The sequence below is a fragment of the Martes martes genome (genome assembly GCF_963455335.1).
Source record: "Martes martes genome assembly, chromosome: X".
NCBI lineage: Eukaryota > Metazoa > Chordata > Mammalia > Carnivora > Mustelidae > Martes > Martes martes.
The window spans coordinates 57,791,083-57,804,292 of record NC_137897.1 but is presented as its reverse complement, the minus strand read 5'-3'; the positions used below and the strand labels follow the sequence as shown (position 1 = coordinate 57,804,292).

At 38.7% G+C, this 13,210-nt stretch overlaps 1 protein-coding gene across 1 annotated transcript in view; it reads right to left on the bottom strand.

Annotated features, from left to right (window-relative positions):
- The window catches only part of CHIC1 (cysteine rich hydrophobic domain 1), a 73,971-nt gene extending 61,249 nt beyond the window's left edge, over window positions 1-12,722 (bottom strand). The window contains exons 1-2 of the mRNA XM_080795441.1: window positions 12,422-12,722; window positions 666-720 (exon numbers count right to left, since the gene is read on the bottom strand). Of these exons, the coding sequence (XP_080651567.1) occupies window positions 666-720; window positions 12,422-12,711 (345 nt within the window). The 5' untranslated portion in view covers window positions 12,712-12,722. The remainder of the gene's footprint in view (window positions 1-665; window positions 721-12,421) is intronic.
- Window positions 12,723-13,210: the final 488 nt, after the last annotated feature.

Here is a 13,210-nt window from a genome sequence, read left to right as displayed (position 1 = left end):
TTGTATATTTCCTCAAGTAACAAACATGTGTAAGCAACTTTTTGCCTTAGTCAAAGCCTTTTTCTTTGGGCCTAAAAGTTAGCATTACTGTTGTAAGAGAATTTTCTAGACATAGTCTCAAATCCTAGAAAGTCTTTGAATACTGAACCTGAAGTGTGACGATACTATGGAATGTAGAGGAACCAGAGAACAGAAAAGTAGTAATTTATTGTAGCAAGTCCAATTTTAGAAACTCAAACTATTTAAAAGGTAGAAAAATGTCTGGCTTGATTCTTTTGATGTGTAACAAATCATACTGCAGGACACTTTTAAAAATAATAGAGTGATACAAAGTTAAACAATGATAACTTTGTTAACTCTAAAGAACATTGGGATTACGGACCTAAATGAAAACAATTATAGCTACTAGTGCTGAGAATAAAGGTCAAAATTGGAAAAACTGAACAGATAAGCAATTAATAGCTGGCATTAATGGACAATGAACAAAATAAATGGTCATAGGCTAGTAGTCGTGGTGACAGCTTTGTCAGTAATGACACAGCTTCCAAGTACCCTGGCCTCTTGTTATTATCAATACCAGGGAGACAAAGTATTTGTCATAATACTGAATAAACTATAAAACAATGCTTTTAGAATTGAAAAGTTCAAAGCAAACTCTCACTTACCTTCCCTGTTAGAACTGAGGGAAATTCAGTATCAAACTTGTTGCTCAAGCCAAACCTTAAAAACAAAGAACAAAATATATTCTACCCAGCATATTTAACTCTTTACCCCCTCCCTTTTTAACTAGCAAAGGCTTGCATTTTTTGTTTGATGTTGTGATTTAAAAATGTGTCTTAAAAATAATGTTATGGTATTTATAGAAAACAAATCTTTGACTATTAATCTGAATTAATAGTAAAAGAAACTTATGGTGTGAATGTTAAAGTAGTATTCTAATTACATCCATGCATGATATGGGATTAAATAATAACAAATTAGAGCTGGAAATAAGATTTTTGACTGAAATGTTTCTGTTAAAACCCATTTTAGTTGATAACTTTTAAAACTGGCTGATTGGTAGTATGTAGGAGTGGATAATACTATTCTTTCTACTTTTATGCATATATGAAAATTTTTCTAATAAAGACTAATATAACCTTTGGAGCTGTAGCTCAAAAACTTATGATCAGTTAGTATTCAGATACTCAAAGGTTGATCTTTATGAATGGCTTTCCCGTATATGCTCAACTTGTTTTCAGAAAACAGGTCTCAGCCTTGAAAGCTCTGACTCAAGTAAGCTCATTGAAATCTGTTTTCAGAAGTCAAGATGAATTTTATGAGCCTTCAATCACCTACTTGTTGGTTTCAGTAGGGATAACAAAGGTCGCTTCCTGCATTTCATCCTGTATATCATCCTCAGATGATATACCATAGTAACTATAATTTTATAGTGTAGTGTAGTATAGTATAGTAGATGATGGGTTTAAGTAAAAGTTAAAAAAAAAAACAAAGCAGGAATATTTATTGAGAATTCTTGGTGAGGTAGGCAATAACAGTAACAATTTACCATGGGTTAGACACTGCGCTAGATAAATATGTTACTTCTGAAGTTTACAACCCTGAAAGAGTGGTACTGTCATCGCCCTCTTAAAGACAAGGAAGCAGACACTCAGAAATTTTTTTTTCCAAAAAGTAATTGAAAGACTTGCACAAAGTCATATATCTAGTAAGGTGGGGAGGACCAAAATTCAAATGCTGATCCCTAAGTTCTTTCTGTCCTGTACTCAGCTTTTTGCAAGCAGAAACTATGGCTTATTTATTTTATCTTTTTGCTTAGTAGCATAAAGTAATCTAGTAGGTATTTAATAAAAGTTTGTTTAATAATAAGCTACAATACTGTTTGATTCGACTGATTTATGGCCCTTTAGTCTTACGGTCACATTAAAGACATGTAAGAATCCAAATGTCCTATTAAAACTACGTGGGAATACCATATTCTCCTTGTATCATTTATACTAATAGCTCCTTTTCTGGAACACAAGCACATCTTAAACACAAAAATTCTCTATACTTAGCAGCTAGTAGCAAGGTACACATCTGTGTGTGTGTGTGTGTGTGTGTACACTCTGTGTATTTAAAACGTATTTTAAAACAACAAATTCTATGTTTTAAAATAGTTGGGACAATTAATTAGCAACCATAAAAAAGACCTTAACTTCATTTAAAAATACTTAATTACTTCTCTAGGTATCAGTACATGTAATGAGAACATAATATTCTCATAATAATGTTTCCTTTAAGTCTATACCTGGACACAGGATAGAGCCAAACTGGAAAATAAGATAGTATACCCCTGTACATGAATTTTTATGGCAAATTTCATGTGCTCTTTGAGAAACTGACACTCCAGTATTAAATATATATTTGCAACTATGTACTACCTCAGCATTCAATAACATGACCAATATATAATAGAGCAAGAAACATCCTTCACTTCAGTTATATGTAGCTAAATAGTGACCTCATCACTATCTAAAAGGTAGAAAATGTCTGACCAAACATTTGATTCTTTTGATGTGTAAAAGATGTGTAAAAGATGATCTCAAAAAGATATAATTTAATTCATTATTCCACAAAGAGTAAATTCTTACTGTGTAACACAGTAACAGATAATAGGTTTCATTTTTAAAAGGAGACATACACTTTAAAGTAGAGCTCTATTTCCATATCTTGTCTAAATGCCTTTTGGATGCAATGTCAGTAACATGTTCTTGATTTAGAGTCTGGGAAGATGGCAGAGTAGGAGGATCCCAAGTCTACCTCATTCCACAGATACACCCTAGATAACAGCCATATCAGTGCAATGAACACAGAGAACCACCCCAAGACCGCACAGCAGACTTTCCAGTTAACTGAAGAGAATAAGTCACACTGAAAAGGGTAGGAAGTGTAGAAACATGGTCAGGACTCAAGCTCCTGGTGACACTAACCACAAATGGAAGGGACATCACAAGCACTGAGAAGGGAGAGGAGCAGACCCCCACCAACCTCCCCCTCCCCCAGGAACCTGGACTTGGAAGACAAGTCCCCATAATATTTGGCTTTGAAATGCAGTAGGGCTTAACTCTGGGTACTTTAAAAATCAGCAGGCTTATGGGGCACCTGGGTGGCTCTGTCTGTTCAGTATCCAACTCTTGATTTCAGCTTCGGTCATGATCACAGGGTTGTAAGACTGAGTCCCACATTGGGCTCCATGCTCAGCATGGAACCTGCTTAAGATTCTCTCTCTCCCTCTGTCCCTCCCCTTGCGCGCGTGCGCGCGTGCTCTCTCTCTTTCACGCGTGCTCTCTCTCTCTCTCTCTCTTAAAAAAATAAACTTAAAAAAAAATCAGCAGGCTTAGCTCTGGGAGAGCCAGAGAGCAACAGGAAACTAAGCCCTTAAAGAGACAGCCTAACAAACAACACTGCTGAGATAAAAACATTGAAACAGAAATTTAAAAAGGATCTGGGTATTCAGAAAGGAGATTTATTTACTAATCTCAGAATGTGTGCTGGAGGGGCAGGGATCTTTAGGAGACTTCTTCAAGAACAAAAGAGCTGGTGGGTGCCAACTCCACCTCCATCCTATCCCCAGCCTAGATACCAGGACACCTGCAGGAACCAGGGAGAACACTCTCCACCTACCTTGCTAACACCACATATTCTGCTTCTGTGTTCTCCTGTGGATCTACCCCATACAACCTACTCCACTAGGCACGCATCCGTCCAAAGCAGCTCCTGGCACATTTTATCCTGCAAGCAGCCCTGGCAAGGACCAGCACCACTCCAAAATGACTCCTGCCTGAGGAGAGGGGAAGATAAACCACATACTAGTTCAACTGTAGCCCCAGCTTTGCTATTCTCTTTGCATTTACCACTGAGCAAGTGAACTTTCTTGTTTCCATTTCCTTAATATTCCCTCCTTTCTTAACTGTTTAGAATTTCCCTAATAATGCTGTCACTTTACTGAAAATAATCTCTCACTGAGTAAATTTATTCAGAAAGACAAGTTCATCATGTCTTATTTATTGCCAATTATATATTCTCTTCCTAGAGCATTTTCCCTTTACTTTGCAGCTTTGTCACACTGTTTGGTCACTCCCTAACACTCTCCCATCCTTTTACTCTCCTCTAGCATTCTTGCCTTTTCTAAAAATTTGGCTTTCAGTCATCTGCTTGTCTTTCTAAGCGAACTTTAACAGTCCCTCTATGTTTAGTAGCTTTGATAACACTTCTATGCTGATTACCACCTAATCTGTATCTCTAGTTCTGCATTTTCCAGTATTCTTTGATCTCTAATTGCATACTAAAAATTTCGATTTCAATATCTTACCAAAAACAATACCATCTCAAGTAAAACATGTCTAAAATTAAATGTTATCTCTTTATTGGAAACAAGCCCCCCCCTTTCAAATTTTTCACATCTATCAATGACACATTGATTCTCTTTAACCTAGACCTTGGTATTGGTTTTGCACCTTCCCTCCCCTATTTTTTGCACCTTGCTTGCTCTGAGGTGGCACCAAATCCTGATATTTGTGCCTTTGAAATCATTCTCATAATGATTCCTTCCCTTCCACTGCAACAGCCATGTTGGCTGCTGTCTTTCCTCAGGTGGTTTCTCTTGCTTCCCTTCCCTAGTTTAAATCCTATGCAATCTTCAAGGCTCAAGTCAAGACCCAACCCCTGCTGTAATACTTTCAATGTTCAAGCTTTTATGGATTTCCTTTTTCTCTGAATGCTCACAGCTGTTTCTAATCTGTACTATATAATTTGATAGCTAATAAAATATTTCCCATTATTCTTTGCTGCTCTATTGCTATAGAGATATCTTGAAAGCAATTTTCCTGTTAGTTTTATAAAGCAAGGTTTATACTTCGCTTTTCTCCTGTACTTTTCATAGTGCATACACCATTGCTCAAGTTCTCAATATATACTTGCTATATTCACATTACTAATATTCTTCTTTAATATAAAAAGGGATTGTCTTTTCTAAAATATAAGAAGTATATTAAATATGGTAAGAAAAGTGTCATTTTAGTTTTTAAAATACTCATTTAACATGTGTATGTATGTATGTGTATGCATATATATATGTATACATATATATACACACACACACACATATATTTTCAAAAGGTATAAATATAGGCAAACTAAGCTTGATATACTCTCAGAATTTTGGCTAAAAGGCAGTAACAATCCGATTCCTGCCTACCAGAGATTTCTTTTATCTTTTTTCATTAGAAACTCAGCACTTAAAAAAAATACTTAACTGAAATAACCTTAGGCATACATTTCACTAGATAGCTACTAGGAAAATGTTGAAATGGCTGCTGCTGAATAAACACCTTAGCTCTGTTTAATAAACAAACTATTAAGAACTGTGAGTCCACAGAGGTTAGACAAGATCACCTACTCATTATTGATTAGTGATAGGCATTAGCCAAGATGTGGGGATTTTCCAGCATTAGATAAATGGACACTTGGGAACATCTCACACTGTCCATTTTATCAACTTCATTAAATATAGAGCCTATTCTGTGTTTGAAGCTGTCCTAGCTGGTGGTTCCTAATGACTGTATTTTATCTTTCAAGTGTCTTCAAATTTTTAATTTCTTGGATGATTCTTTGGAGTAAAGGAAACTGAGACAAAGAAGAGTGGGTCCTCTTAGTTGCTCTTCCCTTCTCTCTTCCTCCCCACAACCTCATTGCTTTTAATCTTTTTGGAAATGGCTACACACCAGACTTTGAAAACCTTATACAAATGAAAGTTTATGTGTTCAGGTTGCTTAAAGAAACAGATAAAACAAGTAAAATTCTGCCATTAAGAAACATGATTTTACTAGAAAACTATGTACTTACAGTAACAATTCTTTAGTGTATACATTGAATTTTATTTACTATACCATGAAAAAGGAAAGTCTATGCTATGAAATTCAAAGATATTTTCAAAAATATTATAGTTAAATCTCTTTAATATTTTATATGAAAATAATCATGTCTTGCCACACTGTAAAATAGCAAGTTACCATAGCTTCCACATTCTAAAATCTTATAAAATATTTACCTTATACAAACACATATTAACAATGCATCACCGTAATTCCTCAAAGACAACTGTTTATAGAAAAGGCATTCCATTAATTGACCTGAGAAGTATCAATAATTATAGTCTAAGTATAATAATTGCTGTCCAAGTTTTTGGAGAAATGCACTGTTTGGCAAACTTGGCCATCTTTTTCAATTCTATATGGAATAACTTTAGCTCTTATAGATTAATTTTAGTGAGACAATTTTATAAGAACTGGTAACCTATCATCTCTACTAAACTTCTATACAGATCTACTATGAAGGGTAAATATCTGTATGTTCATTTTTTTAAAAGATTTTATTTATTTGAGAGAGAGAGAGAGAATGGGTACACAAATGGGTGACAGGGGATGAAGGGGCAGAAGGAGAGGGAGAAGCAGACTCCCTGCTGAGCAGGGAGCCCAATGCGGGGCTTGATCCCAGGACCCCAAGATCATGACCTTATTCGAAGGCAGATGCTTAACTGACTGAGCCACCCAGGCACCCCTATATGTTTTCAGTACTATAAAGAGTGTGACAGGGTGCCTGGGTGGCTCAGTTGGCTAAGCGACTGCCTTCGTCTCAGGTAATGATCCTGGAGTCCCAGGATTGAGTCCCACATCAGGCTTCCTGCTCAGTGGCGAGTCGGCTTCTCTCTTTGACCCTCCCCCTCCTCATGCTTTTTCTCTCTCTCAAATAAACAAATAAAATCTTTAAAAACAGAGTGTGATAATGCCTATAAATAAAAGATCTCATGAGATATAATTATCCTTGTATCTCAATACATTGGATCCAAATACTTATCCTAGACACTAAGAAGAAAAGTGGTAGATACTAAGTTATATCACTCAGATGTATAGTATTTCTAAAACACTTAGTATTTCCAAAAGGCATTTTATTGTGTCTGTTTCTATAAGCTCAAAACTGTAGAGTTAATTTTGCCATATTTTTTTTAATTTGGAAAAAAATCCCCAAATATCCATTCATCCTCATCATCTTAGAATTGGAATTACAATTAGTGTGGTTAGCCCATTCTATTTCTTAAAAAATTATAATTAATTCCATGTTAAAAGATTAGTATCTTTTAAAAGTAACTAGAAAGCCAATATGTTAAGATGACAGAAATAGGGGTATTCTGATGCTTTAACAAAGATATCAGAGGTAAGGCCTTGTCATAATCCTCATCACTGGGACTGGTGATATTACTGTATCCACATTGATCTTTGCTCAGAATCAGAAGTACTCTCCACAGCATGATTCAAGTAACTGGTATTTGTTGAGGGCCTAAAATATAGCATACATTATGGTAGGAATACTGAGTGTTACTAAAGTGAACCAATATTCCTTCAACTCACTTTTACTGATTGTCTACTTCAGGGCAAGCACTGTGCTAGGCCATGAGGATTCAGAGGGCACTAAAAATTGTTACTGCTATTGCAGCTTACAATTTAGTGGGGGCAGAGAAGACTTGCAGGAGGTGGTGACATATGGAGAGCTGGGGTAAGGGCAGTGGGTACTGGGATTCTAGGTGGAGGTCCCAGCTTGAGCAAAGGCAAAGAAATAAGAAATAGCATGCTAGGAACAGGAAAATATAAGCCATAAGGGGAAATGTCAGAAGATTAGGCTGATAGATAGGCAGGGTCCAGTTCTATATGCTGTGTTATGGAGCTTAGATTCTATCCTATGGATAAAGGGAAAATCACAGAATAGTCTTGGGCAGTAAAATGGCATCTCAATCTAGCAGCAGGCTGGGGAATGGATGTGAAGTTGACAAGGATGAAGACAAGTCGATTGGTTAGGGTGGTGAAAGGGGCTCGAATCAGGGAAGTGCTGGTAGGGAGGAAAAGAAGAAATTTTTAGGACATATATTATTAATACTTGCTGATAAATATAAGTGAGAAAGAGGAACCAAGGATCAATAATGAGATAGGTGGAAGTATACTGAACTGAGATGGAAAACAGAAATAGGAGGGACTTTTTTTTTTTGAGGGGTTGGGAGGGAGGCATAAGGGGATTGGTTGGGGGGGATAAATTCTGTTTTGAATATGCAGAATTTAGGACCGACAGTGAGCTATCAGGTGAGGAAGCCCAGGTAAAAGTCTCAGCAAAGTGTGGCACAGAGATAAATATTTGGGAGATGTCAGATAATTGAAACCATGAGAATCACGATGAGATCATCTAGGCAGAATAGGGAATGAGAAGAGTAGTAGGTTGAGAACAAAACCTCAGAGACCACTGGTATTCAAGGGTCAAGAGAGTAAGAGAAGTCCATGAATGAGAGAGTTAAATAATCGCCAGAAAAATACAGGAGACCCAGGAGAGTGAAGTGGCCAAGGAATTCCTAGGTTTGTTTGACTGGCAAAATGTTTTTACATCAGAATTTGAATACCTTTAGGCAAAACATATACTACCTTCTAGTTCAACTGAGATCCCATTACTCATGGTGCACCATTTTCTGTGACCTCTATTACCTCTGAAGGCGTGTGTGTTTGTGACCCCTAGAACAGAAGCCTCCAAAAGAGAGGCAGTCGTTGTAAGTGTCATATACAGCAGAGAGGACCAGAAAGAGAATGAAAAATGCCCACAAATGTAGCCACAAGAGGGTCATGGTGCTCTTAACAAGGCTAGTTCTTCCCTGCCCCTTAGGCTGTGGCCATGGTGGCAGAATCCAGGTTACAGAGGAGTGAAAAGGAAATAGGTATGGTGATTGTAGCTACTCTTAAGAAATCTGGGGAGGGAAGGAAGAAGGACAAGACAGTAGCTAAAGGGGAACATAGGTCTAGGAAAGCTTTGTCTTATTTTGTTTTTAAAGAAAGAGAGAAATTATGAATATGTTTATAGGCTGATGCAGAGAGGTAATATTAGAGAGATGGGGCTACCTGATGGAGCAAGATTTAAGGGCTGGAAAAGAAGGGTACAGAAAGTGCAAGTGAAGCAGTGAGCTTTGGACAAGTGAAGGAACTCTTTGACCTCTGAGGCTGGGAGAAGAGAGCATAAGAATTCAGATCTAATTAAGATCTAGTGCAGGTTTTTCAGCAGGAAAGTGACATGATTAAACTGTGTTTTAAGAAAATTAGTTTGGCACCAGCATGCGGAATATATTGGAGTGGAAAGAAGTGGCAGACTGTGGCAATAATTCAAGCAGGAGTTGATGGCAACCTAAACTAGGGTGGTGCCAGCAGAAATGGAGAAAACGAAAAGTTTAATAGACATTTCAAATATATGATGATATAATTTTGGGACAGAGCGGCACTTGACAAGTCAAGGAAAAGGAAGAGTTAAAATGACTCAAGGAGGGGCGCCTGGATGGCTCAGTCGTTAAGTGTCTGCTCAGGTCATGATCCCAGGGTCTTGGGATGGCCCCAAATTGGGCTTCCTGCTCCGCAAGGGGCCTGCTTCTCCCTCTCCCACCACCCCTGCTTGTATTTCTGCTCTCGCTATCTCTCTTCCTAATAAATAAAAATAAAATCTTTAAAAAAAATGACTCAAGGATTTGAAATACTACCCCAGAAGATTAGAGTGGTGGTATTAGGACCAGAAATGGGGCAACTGGAATGCACAATTAATGTGGGGACAGAAAATGATGGCTTAAGATATACTGAGTTCGAACCAATGGTTCTCAAATTTTTAACTTAGAAAAGAAACAAAGTCCTCTATAGAATAGATGACTGCACAGAGAATGGAAAAAAATAAGAGGTAGGAGAGAATAAGAAATATTTCATTCAGATAGGACAACTCTAACACTCACATGCCAGAAAAAATTTTAACAGAAGCTGATTATTTTAGATGTTTCAGAATTAGATTAACTATTTCATAAGGATCATACATTACCTGATACTGCGAAAGTTTCACTACCATAGAAAGGCCAGTTTTTCAGATTCAATAAAACTTTCTCCTAAACATTTAATGTTTTTTCAGATCTCAGACATGTAAGATCAAATGTGCTTTTCAGCTGAGAGAATGTGTACAACACAACTAAATAATTTTCCAAACTATATACATTGGTTAGTGGTTCAAGTACTGGTTTGCAGCTTTTCAGGTTTTGGCTTCAGTTAATACCAATACTTACTTCCAGTGCCACTACTTCACACTCCTAATTCAGAATTTTTAAGCTGGGTGGGACATTATAACTATCACAAGGCCCTGGATATGGCAAGTGTCAGTGCTTTGCTTTATTTTTTTTTATATATATTTTATTTATTTGTCAGAGAGAGAGAGAGAGAGAGGGAGCGAGCACAGGCAGACAGAGTGGCAGGCAGAGGCAGAGGGAGAAGCAGGCTCCCCACCGAGCAAGGAGCCCGATGTGGGACTCGATCCCAGGACGCTGGGATCATGACCTGAGCCGAAGGCAGTCGCCCAACCAACCGAGCCACCCAGGCGTCCCAGTGCTTTGCTTTTAATTGAAAATAGGTTGAGAAGTACTTCACCACGATTGTGTGAAAAGTACCACAAATAAGTTTCTATTAACTTAAATTCTGTTTCCTTGCTCCTCCTCTGTTTTCTGAGTGTTAGGAAATAAGGAGGGGGATGAATGTTGGGAATATAAAATTACAGACTGGAAAAAAAACCCTTTTTTCTGTTCAGTCATGTGAAATAATCTGCATGAAAGTAACCTTTGGTGCCAGAATCATAATTAGTTTGAGTAATAAATTGTCTCCCTAGTGATAAAAGGAATAAAAGTAAAATAGCACAGTAAGCTGGTATCTGATCATTGTAGGCTATCTGCAAAACTCTTGGACCAAGAAAAATTGTATTAAAATAATTGCCTAACCAAAAAGCTGGTCTAAAAATCTTCCCAAACTCTTCCACAATTTCAAAATCTTCCTTATTTCATGCAAAGATCACAAAAATATATTACAATCAAAATATTTTACATGTTAGGGGCGCCTGGGTGGCTCAGTGGGTTAAAGCCTCTGCCTTCGGCTCAGGTCATGATCCCAGGGTCCTGGGATCGAGCCCCGCATCAGGCTCCCTGCTTGTTGAGGAGCCTGCTCTCCCCTCTCTCTCTGCCTGCCTCTCTGCCGACTTGTGATCTCTGTCTGTCAAATAAATAAATAAATAAAAAGATCTCTCAAGCCAAGAACTTTGATTAAAAAAATATTTTACATGTTAAAATTAAAAGCTAACATGATGGGGAAGGTGTTGCATATTATAATACATGATTTCTGATAATATGAACTCAATTGCAAGTCGAAGGGACTAGGTGAGTCATTATCAAAATTAAAGGCAGTGATAGGAAAATGCAGGAAAAGACAGCATAGTTAAGAGGATGAACAAGATACACACTCAAACTTTCGAGCATATACAGCCCAAGCACATAAAAAAGAAAAAGCACTCTTCAAAGCGCAGAGAGCCATTAAAATTTTCTTTTGCTTTGCAACTCCTATGCTATGAGGTCTCTCCTTCTTTTATTTTCTCAAATATAATCCAAGACTTCAATTTTTTAAAAGGTCACTCTGCATAAGTTTTCAAAAAAAAAATCAACCTCAGCTCCTGGGGGAATAATTTATGTAAGTATTTCATACCTGCATATTTAATGTTTGGGCATACAAAATCTCCTATAAGTATCTTATCTCAGAGGTGAAAGGCTTTGGAAACCATTTACACCACACCCCTCATTTTTACAGATGGAGAAATTAAGGCCCAGAAATAGGAAGTAACCTGAGCAAGGTCACAGAGCCAGTAAGAAGCAAAACTGGGACTAAGTTCCAAGAGCCCTCACTCTCAATCTATTGCTCCTTTACTTTTCACAACTACCTCTTAATCTGAACTTCTAATTGTGTGATATTTAATGAACGTCAGAATGAGTTATCAAGACATGGAAAGGATTATTATATTCATTCATATAAGTATTAGATAGGAAGAATGGATAAAGGAATATGTGGGTGGATATTTTTTAATATTATTCACTAAACATGTCATGTTTCTGTTTGGAAGAATCCAAGCCTAGGTCTTATAACATGTCACAGCAGTCACCGTGTTCCACTACACACCAGTCTTAGCAGCAAAGAATCCTCTGGTACATCCTGCAGTTTAAAGACTATTTACTTGCCAGCATATACAGAAGCTCTACTCCAATCCCTCTGGCTCTCAAACCTCTAACCTCTCTGTCCTATATTCACTCTTTACCTGATGTTGGTGCATCACATTTGCATTCTCCTCACTTCTTTACACGTATCTCCCTCGGTTTCTCCATTTAGACCTGGTGTCCTTTTCTAACTGTGTGCCTCAGTCAGCCCTCCCCCACCCCACAGGCCCCTCGACCACCTTCTCATTCCTCTGTCGACAAATCTCAGCGTTTTCAAACCCCATGGCCCCTCTTGCTTACACAGTGATGTGGCCGGCGCCCCGCACCAATACAGGATCGGGGGCATATCTCCGCAGATGCTCCTCACTCACTACCCGAGGCGGGGGCGGTGTCTCCTCCTCCTCCTCCTCTTCTTCTTCCTCGTCTTCCTCTTCTTCCTCGTCCTCCTCATCTTCCTCGTCGTCGTCGGGCCCCGATACCGACGACGACGACGACGACGGCGAGGACGACGACGTTGCCGCTTCTTCTTCCTCCTCCTCCAGTTCCGAGATGGTGTCGAACTCCGCCATGTTGGGCAGCAGGATGCTCATCACGTGACCTCTCGATCGCCGCCACCCTCACGGAGCAGAGTTTGAACCTGCAGAGGTGCTGTAAGAGGAGGGGGAACGAAATGAAGAGAAAGAGGGCGGGGGTAGGGACAGGATTTGAAGAAATGCGCCTGCGTGTTGAAGCGGACGAGGTCGCGCGGTGGGGCGGGTGTTGGAGGCGGGGGCACGAAGGAGAGAGGAACAAAATCAATCTACGCTTGCGCGGCTCTAAAGGAACGGGGGCGTTAGAGGTGAACTCCGGGGAGTTATCGAGGCCCGGTCTGCGGGTTCTGTGCTTAATACTACTCTTTGGGCTTGCGCTGCTTGGAGCCGGGGGACGTATATTCTGGCTTTATTTCCCATTAATTAGTCGTGGGTATTATTTTCCACACACCCCCACTCAGTGCAGGGAATGCATATTCTATAACGTGAGGTTAGAACTTTGCCCCAGATATCTCCAGGTATATACCAACCCCTTACGCATGTTTGTTCAGCATGACAG